Source organism: Camelus ferus, chromosome X, assembly GCF_009834535.1.
Source record: "Camelus ferus isolate YT-003-E chromosome X, BCGSAC_Cfer_1.0, whole genome shotgun sequence".
Classification (NCBI taxonomy): domain Eukaryota; kingdom Metazoa; phylum Chordata; class Mammalia; order Artiodactyla; family Camelidae; genus Camelus; species Camelus ferus.
The window spans coordinates 62,561,747-62,578,750 of NC_045732.1; the positions used below are offsets into that span (position 1 = coordinate 62,561,747).

Genomic DNA, 17,004 nt, shown 5'->3' on the forward strand with positions numbered 1-17,004 from the left:
TGCACCTAGACAAATTACATCCAGACAAAACTGGAGAGCTTGTCCCTGTAGAACATCATTATAAATGAGAATGTATCTTAATACAGCCATTTGAAAATATGTTTTAAAGGTCAGTTCACATAAAAATGACTGTGTTTTAATCTTGTCAAAGAAAGCTCTTTACAGCTCTCTGAACTTTTTCCTTGTTCGTGGTGGTTTTGTCATTATTCTCCTCTTGAACCTTTTTGTTTGAATAATGTATAAACATAGTTGTATGGCAGAAATCATTTATTTTCTATTGCAGAGAATTTAAGTGTAATTTACACAATAATTTCAACATATTTTTACTGTGCAGTGGCCCCAAATTGCCCCTTCTCCAACTCAAACTCTTCAAATGTCCTTAAAGATTTTCCTTTCCAGTAGACTACATTTGTCTCTTTTTTTTTTCCTGAACAGTGATAAAGAAGAGTTCTAAGTAATAGTATCAAAAAAAAATTTATGAAAGTAGATTTTTTTCATGACGGAAATCTACAAGAAAATATCTGTATCAGTCAAATGTGCATAGTTATCCAGGATATACTCTCTGGAGTTGAGTGAAACTTATACATCAAGAAATCATAAAGAGAGTGTTTTTCTTTATGGTTCTCTATCACAAATCATTCAGATCATTTCTTATGTGAAAATAATTTCCTATGTCTTCAAGTGCTCTATCATTCTTGAAGATGCCTTTTGAGGGGGAAAAAAGTAAGAAGACACTAAACAAAGCATAATTCTCCGTTTTTGACCAGGGTTCCACATTTGGTTTATTAATAACCAAACTTTAAACTCAAGGGAAGCTCTGGAAATAGAAGCATGTCTAGCTGGGTGGGCATTTCCAGCGGGTGCACAAACTGGACGTAATGAGGAATGCAATGGGAAAGGATTTCCATTTTTCCCATAGCATGTTGATCATGAGGGAAGAAGTAGAAGATAGCCTAGGGCTGAGTAATGCAGGGCTTTGAATGCCATATTAAGGATGCTAATCTTTATTCAGTAGGTACCCAGGAGCCAGTGAATCCAAATGGGCATGTGATAGTCATGATTGTTACTGAGTTCTGTGTGCCAAGCACTACTCTAGTCATTAGGGGTACATGCATGAACCAAACAGATGAAAATCTCTATTCTCATGGAGCTCACATTTTCAATGGGCGAAACAGACCAAAAAAAATTACAGATTATGCTAGAATGTGGTAAGTGCTATGTGCTATGGAAAAAAGGAAAAGTAGAGCATGGAAAAGCAGGTCAGGAGTGTGTGGAGGAGGTGGGTGTTTGCACTTACATAGGGTGGACAGGGTAGGTCCCGCTGAGCAGAAACTTGCAAGGGGAGGCAGTCAGTGATGGAGAAAGCCATCTGGCTAATGGAAGAGAGCATTCCAGGCAGAGGGGAGATGGCTTATTGCATTGGTGGGGAACAGTGAGGTGGTTGGTGTTCCTGGAGTTGAGTGACTGAAAGAGACTGTAGCAGGAGATGAGGTCAGAGGGACAGGGAGAGCGTGCAGCAACATAGGGCCTTGCTGGCCATTGTCAGGATTTTTGGCTTTCACTCAGAGTGAGGATAGAGCGCCATTGAAAAGTTTTGAGCAGCGTAGTGACACCATCTGACTTTAGTTTTAACAGTGTCACTTTGTCGGCGTGTTCAGAATGAACTCTAGCAGGGTAGAGGTGGAAGCAGGGAGAGAGGTTAGGAGGTTTTTTTCGAGGTAAGAGATGATGTGATGGTGGCTTGAACCAGATCTTTGCTTTAAAAAGATGACTTCGGCAATGAGGAGAGAATCATAGTAGAGGTAATTATTCGGAGGCTCTTGACAGTGATTAGAATCTAAACTGAGATGGTTTGTGTGGGAACAAATAAGAAACTGCAGAAAGATCATCATGGAACTTGACAGCTTCTTGGCTGTCGGGAATTAAGGAGAGGGAGGAGACCAAGGTGACATGGAAGTCGTGAAACCGGATAAGTGGAATGCAGATGGCATCATTAACATAAATGTCACCCTCCTTTTTGAAAGTCTGTCTTGTCCCTCTCTGACAACAGTTTGCCTCTTTTGTGCTCATGTAGTGTTTCCACTGGGTTATTAATTATGTACCCACTTTTTCCTACTACATTTTCCCTCCTATTCCCCACCTAGAAAACTGAGAGAAGAGCTCTGATTCTTATATTTGTGGTGGTATTAAGGTAAAATGAGGAAGGTAAAATTTAAGAATTATGAAAGAGCATGGAATCTAAATTTATATATAGTTTATATATGAAGAATAGCTACTTGAAGAACATTAGTGTATATTGGTCAAAGTGAGTTCAGTAGATGATATGGAAGATGCATTAGGGAAGGACTGTGGTTGCCAGGGGAATGCTCTTTGGGGTGATGCTTGACCTCCCCGCCACCCCGGTAATGATGGCAAAAGGCAGTTACCCAAAGGAAAGCGAAACTGATGGTGATTGGGGTATCTATGAATTTGAGATTACCTTGAACTGGTTCAATTCAGTAATTCAACACTAACAGGCTACAGCTTGATTACACCAACTAAAGATGCTGTATTTTGACTAAGAATTAGTATCTACTGACAACCAGTTCTGTGATCTTTGGGCAGGTCACCAAGCCTCTTCAAGCTTCAGTTTCATCATTCATAAACTGAGAGGTTTTCACCAGATAATTTCAAATTTCATGTGACTTCAATAGTGTCTAACCCTATACTGTGGGATTTAATATGGACCAAAAATATGTTTATTTAAAAAAAAAAAGAGTAAGGATGGGAGAAGAGAAGAAAACTCATCTCTTCATATAAGACAAGGTGGAAATATTGCTAGCAGTACTTTTTTTTTTGGTTTCTGTCCCCCATGGTTAAACTCTCAGCATATATTCAATTGAGATACAGATTTAAAGCATTCTAGACATATGAGTACCTTAACTTAGAGAATTTGACTAAATCGAATCCTATTTTCCCTACATTTACATTCTCACTTTGAAGGTGTGTTTCCAATCCTGAGTTTATAATCCCAAAGGATGGGAAGGAAAGAAAAGCAGGGGTTGCTTGAAGAACTGTATAATCTGTCTGATAATAACACAGGGGACAGGTACATATCTGGATGGTAGCAGGGTAGTTGAGGCAGTTTTGAGACTTTGACATTTCTCACTCTGGTTTTACATTATAGGAAATGTCAAAGCTTGCATTGTGCATGGAACGGGTTTCTGTACCCCACTGGGAAAATTAAAGAGAAATTATCAGGTAGAGATAGTCCTAGGGTAAATTGATCTCTATTAAAATGGCTTCAGTTCTGATATAAATAATCCCCTCCTTTTCTTTTTTCTAGGCAATAAAGATTGATTGGGGTTTGTGTTAGCAGGATGAGATGAAGACATAGTACAAAGATATAGAAGTGTAGATCCCTGAGGGAACTGATGGATTGAAAGTAGGGCAAGAACTCTACATATAATAGTATATTTGTCCCCACTGACTGAGGGGAGGATGATCTTTAATGGCATTTGGTTGGTGGTATTTGAAGACAATTTTATAAGACCCTGAGACCAAATAATTCTCACTTAAAACTCTTCATGGAATTCTCCCCACCAGTGAGAAGACCATATTTTTCTTAGTAAAAAGGGATTTGAGCATGCATGATGTACGTCATTCAGCTTCTGTTGTAGGAAATAAATGTATAGGATGTGGCAGAAGGGTTAATTTCAGTTCCTAACAGGCAGTTTAAAAAAATCTGATTTTTTTCCTAATCACATCTCTTAACTAGCACTTGAACATAGTTCAACATACTTATAACATAGTAATAACTGCTTTCATGCTGAGCGTATGTTATTGTCAGATCTTGAAGTATCTTCTGAATCTTGGAAGATGACTAAGTTGTTAGCTGTTTGTTTTGCTTACTTCAATATTGCAGTACTCAATCCTGCAAATATTGGTGCCCCTATATGCTATGTGGTTGTTTTATTAACTACTGTAGTCTATTAACTGGGATATACCATTTCCAAAGATTCTCAGCATTAGAAGTAGAAAAACCACATGCAAAAAAAAAAAAGTTTTGGCGTTTTTTGAGAAATGGGCATATATTAACAGAATTAGTAAGTTCCATTTTATCTAGAATATTTATAAAGGTGATCCTTAAGTATCTATCAGATGCAACTGAGTTCTAGACTGAGCTCTTTCATTATATTTCATTACTATTAAATATGACATTTTCCCTATGTTCATGTTTTTAAAAAAATTATATGTCTTAAAAATATGATTATTCATGCTGTAACTTTGAAAAATCTTGATAGGGCTTATGACTTTGCTGTATCTTTTCTCACGTTTGAACACTGGTAGTGATGTCTGATCCAAATCTGACTTTGGGACCTTGGGAGCCATCTTCAAAAACAGACACCCCTCTCCACCAAACCTTCATTTTTAATCCTTAAAATTGTTTTTTTCTTTTGTAAAGAATGTATGTCTTTGTATATTTAACTTTCGAATTCTTTTTGACTACTTTTAGTTGATAAAATAAACAAGAATCATTCAATTATTTTCTTGTTGGATCGGTGAATTTCTCTTATCTGACAGGTATTTTTTTTCTTTTGGTTTTAATAGAACATTCAAATAAAAACTTTGGCAGATGACGTGGTAAGGTGGATTATTAGCATGTTATTACATTACTTATGCATGTTGCCTTTTTATTAAAGTGGGTGGACATTAAAGCATTGATATATGTAAGATGTAAAATGTCTGGATGTTTACAAAGTACAGTAGATTGAAGAAATGCCAATAGAGTGACTTCTCGTGTTTTGAATATTAACATAAACAGTTGTACGAGATCTCAACAAAATTTTGATATTATTGCCCTGATATATACCTCAACCAATTTCAAAAAATCTATGTAAAATCTAGCTCTGGAAAACACAAATGTTTCCTTTCTCAATAGCCATGTAAATTGACTCTGAATCTGTTACACATTAATATTAATAGTGAATGAAATTAATTTCAAATAGAAAGGAAGTTAAGTTCATTATGTTAGAAATGTGCTATTAAATTTAAATTCCTCAAGTATTTTTGAGGTGAGTCTATCATCGTAAAACTGATTAAAAGTTATGGGCTTAAAATTTAAATGTGCCCTTTTATAGCTAAACTTTTAAAAAATGGTATTTTAAGCAGTGTCTTTTTTTTTTTTCTTTGCGACATTACCAATCTACAAAAAATGTAGAGTATTGTTTGTATTTAAGGAAGTGAAAGTGTATGGCTTAACTTTTTCTTATCAAGATAGAGCTGAAAGCAAAAGTCAGTTTTCTAGGTTGAAGTGAAGGGCGTAGTGGAAAATCAAATATATATGTAAATAATGCTACTCAGTAAAAAAGCTAGCAGTGCAAAAGTAAATATTAAGTGATATGAAAGGAAAGGAACAGAGATATGTTCATTTAATGGCCGATTGCATATTTAAATGCTTTTATGTCCACCATATCTATTAGTGAAATTTGACTCTTGGTTATGTACTCAGCTTATTTGGGATTGCTTTATATTTTTTCTTGAGTTGTTTGAAAATATACTACATATCTAATCTAACTTAATTTTCCTCAAAGAAATTCAAATTCAAAAGAAAATTTGAAAATATAGAGGATGATTTGAGGAAACGAATCTTCACGTGAACACTGGGCTAGGAACCAGGGACTCGTGAATTTAGCGGGTCACTTTTTCTGCAAAATGAGTTGGTACAGATGATTTTCAAGTTTCTTCCCAGCTCTAAAATACTATGATTTATATAATCTCTTTGTAAGCAACCATGTACTAAGATCATTTTTGTAATCCTAAATAAGCTGCTTAAAACTGCTCATAGTTCTTTCAAAGTACACCTTTTAGGGAAAAAAAGTGTACTTTGAATCAAAATAAAAGGTATGTCCTTTTAATGGGGGCAACAGAAATGTACATAATTGTGGTAAGAACTTCTGTGATTTTTTTGTATTGTTGAGGTGATTTATAAGGACTTGGTAACATAACAGTGACGATGCACTGTCCTCATATCTAACACGTCCGCTTGTTTAACGTGAGCTGACAGTATGCATGTGCTTCCTAACAGAAACCAGAATAAAACTGAGCTGTATTCAGTTTTATGGTCATTACTAATTTTTGATGTCCAATGTTCCTGTAGTTTAAAACAGAATGGCCTGACTCTATGCAGCTGGAGTCATTAACTCACTTGATGTGAATTCGCAAGCTAATTATTAGAGATTGTACATGGAATCAATGGTTCCAAGTCAATATCCATAAAATAATAAGTTATTCATAATAGTGTTTGTAGGAATAAAACATTTCTGTTTCTGTTATATTTCCAGTAAATGGAAAAGGTAATGTTTTAAATTTTGTTGTGCTTCCTTTTTGATCCCACTTTTTAGGGAAGAAAAAGGTGGCGTAATAATAATAATAATGACAACAGCAATAGTAATAAATAGCAGCTAAGTACACTCAACATATAACTTATTTAAATCTCTTAATAACGTTCTTGCTTGCTTTCTCTTTCTCTCTCTTGCCTCCCTTCCGTCCTCGTACATTAACTCATTACCACTATTTTAGACATCGAGAGACCACGTGATTCGCACAGGGTTACTCACCTAGTAAATGGCACATTCAGACCCAGGTGGTCTGGCTGCAGAGTCCGTGCTCTTAAACATTATACTCTGCCACTGCGCTGACATAGTATTCACAGATACTTGTCACAAGTCTTTTGGCACTTTGAAGAAGAGAAACCTTACTATAATTTCCCCCTTAGAACTGGATATTCTGTCTTTTCCTTTCTTTTTTCTCCATAGTTCGAAAGTTGCTGCCAAACACACATTCTCCCTCAATTGACCACATGACTTTGAGGCCAGGCTTTTCTCACCTACTTACTGTGCAAAACAAATGACAAGGGGCTAAGTTTTCCTTCTGAGGGATACTTTGCAACCCCCGACTCCCCAGCTTCTGAGGCTGAAAAACTACCTCAAGGCTTTGAAATAGTACAATCTCTAACTGGAGCTTGCTGTTTAAAATAACATTTTGTCAAAAGACAGTAAAGATCTGTATCATACTAAGTGCCATTTTGATGTTTCAGTTCTTCATGTCCATGATTCTTGATCACTTCCTTAAGGCTTCTTATTTTTTTCTGTTTGCAGCGTGACCGAATTACAAGTTTTAGAAAATCTACCGTCAAAAAAGAAAAACCTCTTATTCAACATCCTATTGATTCTCAAGTTGCAATGAGTGAGTTACCAGCGGCTCAGCCATTGTATGATGAACGATCTTTGAATTTAACAGAAAAGGAAGTCCTGGATCTCTTTGAAAAAATGATGGTAAGTTAGACCCTCTAATTTTGTTGTTTTAAAATGCATGTGCCCAGATTAGCAGTGGGTTCTAAGTGAGTGTATTTATATCACATAAAGGAGAGACCAGAAACTTGTTGGTACAACATAACGATTTTCAAGAGGATCTGGTTTTTTGAGCTAAAACCTGTCTATCTCTTCCACTATGACCTCCTAAAAGCAGGGGCTGTCTTACTTATTTTTGTTCTCTAGTATTCAGTAGTCTCTTCTCTGGCACACTGAATCTGGTTTTTCTTTTGTCTTGGGTTTTTTTTTTTTTTTAACAATTTTATTATTTTTTAATAGAGGTACTGGGGGTAGAACCTAGGACCTCGTGCATGCTAAGCATGCACTCTGCACTGAGCTACCCTCTCTTTGAATCAGTTTTTTAACTACCTAATTTGTGTTCTTGTTTCTGGAAAGCAAAATGGGCCCAAGTCCACTTTTCTGTAAACACCACAATGTATCTTACTGGGAATAGGAAATAAAGTTGGGAGGGCAGAGTGTTTAAAAAAAAAAAAAAACAACAGTTGAGAGGACAGAAGAATTAATAATTCCTCCAAATTTGTTCTATTATCAGCAGGCATGCAACCTATATTTTCTAGCATTCTTATATTTTATAGCTTGTGGTCTAGATTATTTCTTTTATTAGCTACTAAATATAATACTTTGATTATTCTGCAGTTTGTGGTAAGAGAGGGGAAAGATCAGGCATCGGGCCATATTGCGTTGGTTTGCTTGACAGAAGTGGAGGTACTGATTCATGATTCATTAATTTCTAATTCTCTTCTACTTATCATGGTAGATTTTTTTTTTGGTGAATGTCTATTTATTTTGAGTTAAGGTCCATAAGAATTTCAAAGATTTTCCCCATACCAAAATAAAAGGTTAAGAATACTGAAAATGTAGACCCTTCTACTCTGCCCATTATGGAGGATCTTGTTACCACTCCTTCCTGACTCCCACTGTTTGTTGAAAGTTGTTGAATGAATACAAACAAATTCCCTTTAACTTTAAACTTTTCCTTTAATATTCCTTCTGTTTAGCCAGAGCTGGCATCTAGCTTTTCTCTTGACACAAGTCCTGAGATGCCCACTCTCTTCAGCCCTTCCTCCGAGTCCCTTTTTCCTGTTGCTCCTTCTATACTGTGTTCTTTGAAACAACTTTTCAGCAACTTTTTCTCTTATAAAGTCTATTATCTGATGACAGACCTTGGTGACAATAGCATCTGGCTGTCCTTTGGATTTTTCTCTTGCCATTCATTTTGGTGACTTCAACTATTAGGTTGATAACAGTGTCATCACATTTTTGCCCTTAGTTCCTTGGTTTTCTCAACTCTGACCTTTGCATCTATGTATTTAGCTAATTATAGGCATGACTACACCTTGGACTGTGTCATTCTTTGGAATGATTCCACCTCTGAGATCTTTAGCTCTGAAATTCTTCTCGGAAGCTAAACAACCTATGTTACCTTTTGCAGGCCCTTAATTTCACAGGGCATGTTTATGTAGTGATTAAGAGGTTGGACTCTGGGGTCATTCAGAGTTGGGTTTGAGTTCTGGTTCTGGCATTACTCACATGACCCTGTGAAGGTTGTAGATCCTCTGTAAACTTTATTTTCTGTGACTGTAACCAAGGTATAAGAGGGTCTACCTCATATGGTTATTTTTAAGATTAAAGGAGATGTTATTCCTAGAATAGAGCCTAGCATAAAGCTTTCTGTAAAACTACTTTCATAAATGCTTGTTGTGTTCCCTTCCTTTATCAAATAAAGCTCTATTCTGTCTTCAATTGCCAGTATTTCCTGATCACCTAGACTGCCCCTCAGTTTGCCACTTGGTTGTTTGATCTTAATCACCCAAAATCAACAACAGAAACAGAAATATTCTTTGACACTAATCTGACTTTTTATCTTTTCAACTCTTCTCTTCACTCACACTTCACTCAAATTATACTGACTCCTTGAATCTGCTGACCAACTGGTTACTGATTTTTGCAGTATTAAAGTAGGTCTTTGAGTTCATTGGTGGCATTGCCATCCTCCAGTTCACTGAGCTTGCCGTGGGCAGGCCATCTTCCATTCTAGTCGTTTTCTCAGTCACTTCCAATTGCTTTCCAAATCCCACCGGTTGTGCGTTTGCAAGGACTCGTACATCTGTTTCCTCAGTTGTCCTCCAGCTGCTCATGCCCTGCTTTAGACCACATCCCTCTCTAGTTTTTTACTTCCCTCTCCAAAGCCCCAAGGAGGCCCTTCTGTTTTCAGACAGTCATTTTCTATGTCCCCACTCCATTGTCGCCACCATACTTCCAGATGACTGTTTCACACCTTTACTTTGCTGCTCAATCCTCAGAACTCTTCCCCATCTTTATGCTCTGCCTGACTTTGCTGCTTAATTTACTGAGTAAATGGAAGCGATCAGAAGTAACTTCCACAGACCCCCACCACCACGTCTACCTAAGTTTGAGTATGTGCAGTCACACAGTTTGTCTTGCTACCTGTCACCATAGATGAAGTCTTCATCTTCCAATCCTTCCATTTGTGTACAAGGTTCCATTCCTTTGCCCCTACTCGAGGACCTTGCTCCAATAATTTTTTCCTCTCTTCTGCCATTCCCAGCAGCGTACAAACATGCTGTCTCATTTTACAAAACCTTGTCACGACCTTATCTCTCTTACCAGCTCCCGCTCTATTTTTACTCTCCATTGAAGCAGAACACCTCCTAATAATTTCGTTTATATTCACTGCTTCTGATTTCTCTCTTCTAATTTTCTCTCTTGAACTCACCGTAGCCAGGCTTCGATCCCACCATTCCATAAAAATGGCTCTCATCAGGGTTGCTAAAGATTTCCATGCTGCCGAGTCCCATGTCCAGTTCTCAGTGCTCATCTTAACTCACCTATTAGCATTTGATGCAGTTGGTTATTCTTTCCAATTTGAAATCCTTAATCCTTCCCCCTCTTCCCCTCCCGAGCCTGACATCGATAGGGTTTTCCCCCTACCTTTTAGGCTGCTTCTTTTCAATCTTATTTTCTGATTCCTTTTTATGTCCTCAATCTTTGATTATTGGAGAGACCCAGGGATCAGCCCTCGGACATCTCTTCTCTGTCTGCACCATCTTCTTTGGTGATTGCAACCAATACTATGGCTTTAAATTCCACTTGTATGCTCAAAGTTCTCAAATTTATCTCCGGCTACTTCCTTGTGTCTGAACGCCAGACTCTCATAATCAAACTTCAGAATCAACATCTCTCCCTTTGATGGTCAATAGACTTCTCAAAAGTAACATATCCAGAACTGAACTGCTGATCTCCCCTACCCCTGCTCCTCCCGGTGTCTTCTCAGTTGATGGTATATCTGTCCAGGTAGTCAGGCTCCTAACTTAGGAATTGTGCTTGACCTCTCTCTCACAATGTGCATTCAATTCATTAGGAAACCCATAAACTCTCCCTTCAAAGTAAGGTACTTGCAACAGGTGACCATTTCTCACCACCTTCACTGGTCCACCTTGGTTGAAGTCTCACCTGGGCTGCTACAGTAGTGGTAGAACTATCAGGACAAATACAGTTCCTCATTGGTCTCCCTGCTTCCACCATGACCCACTACAGTATATTCCCAACACAGAAATATGACCCATTAAAAACCTGAACAGTGTCATGTCATGTGGCCTCTCAAATCTCTACCATGGCTCCCCATTTCACTCAGGATACAGAAGCCAGTATCCTTGTACAAAAGCCTGTGAGGCCCTGTATGGTCTGATCCCCACTTGACCTCTTGGTTATCTTCCTCTACTTCAGTCACACATGTCTTTTATGCGATTATAGCAAAAATGATTCCTGGCAGTTTGAAGTTTTTTCAGTTTGTGTACAGCATTTACAATGTTTTCAAACCTTTGACAATTTTTTTTTGGTTTGATATTAATTCTAATGTTTCATCATAAAATTGCCACTTTCCTCTTTCAGTGTGTTATGTTTTTAAAGAGATTTGCTTGTGGATTCATACATTTTGCCTACTGAGAATTTTTCCTTCCATGGGAATGTTAGAAGAGGAAATCAGAGAAATATGGTTTGCTTAAAAGTAACAACAGAAGATCAATAACAAACTTATTAAAAGTTGTATCTCTTCTTTGAGAGAACTCTACTTGTGCATTGAACGTTATATCTTTTCTTTATTATCTTTAGTTTGACTGTAATCAGTGTAAGTGAGCAAGTTATTTTATGAATTGTCATAGCTTTCATTTACTGTACACTTATGGGCCCCAGCATGTAACTAAACAGTTTACACGTATTATTTCAGTTGATGCTTGCCACCGTGCCGCAAAGTAGGCAACATAGTTATACTCCGTTTTGCAGATAAGAAAATTAAGGCTTAGAGAGAGGCTAGCGAAATTGGTTCTGTAACTTGCCTAAGCTAGTAAGGGGCTGACCTGGAACTTAAATTTAGGTACATAAAAATCTAAAATAATGGCGTTTTGGTAAACTCTATCTTTAATAATGTTTCATTTAAGTTATAAATATAAAATTAATACATTTTCCCTGTACATGTACTCAGTGGAAATAGAAGGTAACTCTGAGATACTTTGCCTAGCAGGTAAAGCCAGCTTGGGATGGATGTTTCCTATTGATGATGGAAAGTTGTGTTTTTAGAAGTTATTGCTTTTTTGCAGAGCATCCGCTGAAAAGAAAGAGGCCCACAGTTTAGTAATGGAAAGCTGTTAAAATGCCATTTTCAAAGTTGATTGAGAGAAGACACTTAAGTCATTCTGTTTGTACAACTCAGAAGTTGATTTCCCGATACAAAATTTCCCTTTTTTATTTCATTCTTTGTAGGTGATCTTCATTCTACAAGTAATGTAATAGATGTTCTTGTCCTTCTTGATAGCTGTTATGACAGTCTTGTTTCTCTTGTCTTTCATCCTTTTTTGTGCTATTCCTGTTACCAGGCTTTTTAGACTTCACAGAACTACAAATGTTTAGGCCATTGGGCCTAAATACCATACGTGTGTTTTAGGATAACATACCCTGAAAGGTAAAACATTTTAAATAATTGCATAAAATAGCACAACATTATACACAGTAGTAGTATACGAGATGCTTGGCAAGAAATAAATTACCATAAAATAGCTAATACAATTTATTATTTGGACTTTCTGGGTAATAAATGATATATTTTGGTGAAACTCTTAGTGAAAAGCTTAAATGATGAAAGGCAATAGTCAAGTATAATCCTCTGTCACTCTGATTGTTGAAACTCTTGTTACACCTGAGGATCACATCTGTCAATGGCAGTTTCCATTGCACAGGCTTGTAGATGTAAATCATGGGGGATTATTGGACTCAGTCTGAAATTACTACAGAACAGTTTTTAAAAAGTATTAATTCCTTTATTTGATTACTATAACCTTTATTTGACTCTTAACAGCTCATGTAAACAATGACTTGACTCTTGATAGCAAAGTAAAATCCTAGAATGAGTCCAGTTACCTGAAAGATCAAGCAGTTAGGTTTTTCCTTTCCTAGTGGGCTAGTAGATTACTGACATTCCACGGATGCTGACATCTGCTCTGTGCATTGATATGTCACTTTTCATGTAGTGGATACTCAATGAAACAAGTATAGACAGTTCTGCTGAGTAATAGTATCAATGGCTATTGCTGACAGATATGAAACTCCCAATTTGAAACTTTTCGATGATTGCTGATTTTATGAAGCACACACTATTAGCAGTGTGTCTTTGGTAGTTTATAAAACTGAATGTTGTACTGGAGTATGGTCACTGCCTATTAACTGAAAATTAGAAAGTGGTTCTTTCATTAAAACTTTCAAGAAGGAAAAAAAAAAAACCCACTTGTTTTTATATGATTTTTATAATGACCTGCATGGGGTAAATTATACTTGCTCGTTACGATTCCTGTCCCCTCCTCTGCCCAGAGTCATGTTTTCAAATCTTCCCCAAGTGGGGAAAACTAGTAGGACCAAAACAACAATACTGATGCCACACTTTTGGGGGAGGTAGCTTTAAAAGATGACTGAACTATCACAATATTGCATATGACCTTGAACCCCAAATCCAAATTTGAATGAGGTTCATATTTGTAGCTTTTCTTATGTAAATTAGAGACATTTTGTATTGTCTCTAATCAGGACTGGTGAACTATTGCTTCTCTTCTACTTCAAATATAAGGAAATTAATAATGCTGTAATTGAATAACTGTTCAACATTTTAGGTATCATAGCTTACTGAGAATAACTGAACTGGTTTTTGTACATGGACCATACTGCTTAAGGCCTATTAAATGTTTAATAGTGATAACTCGTTTTTATCTAAACTGAATTAATGCGATTAGAGCAAGGAGAAAGATGTGTCTGGACACTGGCATTTCCTTTTGAATATTACTGTTTTTTTGTATGCAGCTGTTCTTTATTTGGAGGGGAGGGGATAGGGGATTTCCATTTTAAGCTTAAAAAGTAAACATAGAGAAGTCTTGGAAGTTCAAATTGGAATTTATTTTCTTTTAGCTAGCACAGGGGTCTTTTGAGTGGAGGTCCCTCTTACATTGGTCAAAGTAGAGTCACATAGATATGTCAATAAGGACTGTGTTCTAATATAGGTAATTGAATAGTTTGTATAAAAAGATGAGGCTAGTGGTGATTTATGATTGATTTCTAGGCGCACTTCAACTTCAGTTATTAAAGGCAGTGTATAAGCGGGGAGGGTATAGCTCAGTGGTAGAGCGCGTGCTTAGCGTGCACAAGGTCCTGGATTCTATCCCCAGTACCTCCATTAAAAATAAATAAATAAACCAAATTATCTACCCCCCCCCCAAAAGCAAGCAAACAAAACAAAAAAGAAGAAAAATTTAAAAAGCAAGAACAAAAACAATAAACAAAGGCAATGTTTAGTATATGATTCCACATGCAAATGTGATGTTTTAAACTTTGTTTCTCTTCAGCAATTAATATATTTTGCATTTTTGGCATAATTTAATGATAGTACAGTCATATGCAATAAATGCTAAATTTTCTATCCCATATTCCATCTGGTAGAACTCTTATAAATAATTACAAAGCTTTTCATTTTGTTCGCTCACCTTTGCCTTTCATCAGTTTCGAGAGCCTGTTTGAGTCTGCGCTCCAGGTGCTGTGGTCATTTTCCCGTGACCGCTACCGTGACTTGCTTTCTCACCCAACACCTGTCTTTGAGGTGTTGGTTAGCTTGGATGAGAACCTTTTAGTGTTCTCAGCCTAAGTAATTTTAATTAATGGTTAAGTTACCATAAAATAAGTTAATGGTAAAATAAGTCCTAAAATCTATAATAAGGCATGGAAATAGTTTGCGGAAGTGACTAGATCCTTCAAAATTATCTAGATAGCATACTTTCCATTTCTTATATTTCCAGTATCCTTACTCCATATCATTAGACTGAGATTACCAGCATCATTTCTAGTCATTTTATTTTCTTACACAGACTCCTAAGAAAAGCATATGAAAGAGGAGCAAAGCTTACTCCGTAGAGAGGTCTCAAAGGTAACTAAATCTGGGTCACTTTTAAATTTCCTTCCAAGATATAATTCTCACCAAAGGTCCACAACTGAGGGACTGGTAGGATAGGAGTCCCAGGAAGAGGAATTAAAGGAACTAGGTTTGCAAATCTTCTTTGACTGTAGCTGATAACCTTCGCAATTCATTGCCTCTGTTCTTGATTTATACATAGAAATGCTTTCCAAGATATTTTTTTCTGTTTGAAAAGTCTGCTAGTGATTTTTGGGCTGGGGGACCATGAATGGATTTCCACAGTGAGGTACGGATACGTGCAGTGTGCCAGGTCGTGTGCTACGTGCTGGGGGTGCAGACGTTAATGCAGTTCCTGCCATCCCCCCCCAGAGCTCCGAGTTTAGTTATGGAGACAAGCAACTGAACATGGGATTTCCATGATAGTAGGACAGCTGTGAACCCACTACTGTGGGTACTTCACCCAGAACAGGGGCTCAGGGAGGAAACAAAGATCCGAATATACTATGGAACCCAGTGTCACTTCTGAATTTTTAGCTTTTATTTTTTCGCATTAAAGTGTTCTCAGAGTTTGCATGGTTTAGTTCATCAAGTTCCAGTGTCTTCTACATACAAGTACCTTTCCGAGCTCAGAAGAGGGGGAGAGAGAGCAGAGAACAACTCAACGAAAATCTCTACCATCAAGTAGCATATGTTCGGGTGGAGGTGATATAGCAGAATGTAAGGTGTAAATGCGGGGGAAAAAAACCTCAAAGACAAATTTCTCTGTCATGGAGAAATTTATTTGACAGTTCTCTGCTGAATGTCAGATACTTTGTTAGTGCAGGGGAACAGAAAGACGACAGACACTATCCCCGTGTCTACGACTTTATTTTGTATGACTCCCAAGGTAAGAATAGTCTTTATATTTTTCAATGGTTGCACAAAATCAAAAGAAGACTGTTTCAGGGCACATGAAAGTTATATGAAATTCAGTGTTCATAAACAGAATTTTGTTGACCGTAGTCACAGCCCTTTGTTTACATATTGTCGATGGCTCCTTTTGGCTATAATTGCAGAGGTTAGGTAGTTGTCATATAGACCCTGTGACCCACAAAGCCTAAAACATTTACTGTTTGGCCTTTTACAGAAAAAGTGTCCACCTTTGAACTAGTGTAGTAGTCTCTAAACTTTTTGATTTCCTACCCTGTTAGAAAAAAAATATATATATATATATTTGAGCAAGTAACCCCAATATATTTTATTTAAAATATGTACTGATACTATGTATGTTATAAAATACAGACATAGTAAAGAATGAGAAAAACATGAAACAAGATTTGAAAATGATTTAAAGTGCGTTTATCTTATTTATTAAGGGTTCAAAGCCTTTGCTGTTGTGATTAATGACTTTTTAGTGAGAGCAGTGTCACTATGTCATTATTTTTTATGTCTTGGTTAAAAAAAGAGACTAATTAGAAGGTTTAGTTCCAAGTCTATTTTATTTTGATATTTGGTTTAATGTCTGTTACAGCTGAAACATAAATCTGGCAAAGATACATAGGTCCAAGTGGAACAAGAACATCGTTAGCAACACTTATTAAATCATAGTATTAATGTTCTCATTCCAATCCATTAATCAAGCAAAGGTTTCCTGCTGGACCATGGCTAGTACATTTCCATCTTCCCTGATGACAGTCAGTTGTTCTTGGAACTAATCTGAAGTGTTGCATCTGTTTATTTGTGAATAAATGGGTTCAAAATGGGCTTTAGAAATGGGCTTCACTAGCTGTCATCAGGGACATGCAGGGCTCTATGCGATTTTTCTTCCACATTCTTGATATGTAGACCCTCACCCCGACGTTTGTCTACTCACGTCCGCTGCAGACACTGCCTCTAATGCCCGAAGAAGGAAGAGGTGAGTCATGCAAGGGGAAGGAGGCCGACCTGAAAGTTGGGTCTGCCAATGTGTGTCGTTTTCAATGAAGTTCATTTGAAAGCCAGTTACTTTCTCACTAGTTGTTAAACTGTTAAGGGATTACTCATCGTTTTGTGGATGACAAATGCCCAAGTCATTTTAAATTTCAGAGGTTTTAAAATGTTTTGTCTTAAGATAGCCAGAGATATCTCTGTAAGGTACAGCACATTTTCATGCTCACTTCCCATCTCATTTAAAAAAATTGTAAATAT

General features: G+C 37.0%; 1 protein-coding gene across 1 annotated transcript in view; it reads left to right on the top strand.

The window, feature by feature from the left end:
• DIAPH2 (diaphanous related formin 2) overlaps positions 1-17,004 on the top strand; it is a 780,329-nt gene that overhangs the window by 44,682 nt on the left and 718,643 nt on the right. Inside the window, exons 2-3 of the mRNA XM_032474690.1 lie at positions 4,591-4,623; positions 7,140-7,316. Coding sequence (XP_032330581.1) covers positions 4,591-4,623; positions 7,140-7,316 — 210 coding nt within the window. The remainder of the gene's footprint in view (positions 1-4,590; positions 4,624-7,139; positions 7,317-17,004) is intronic.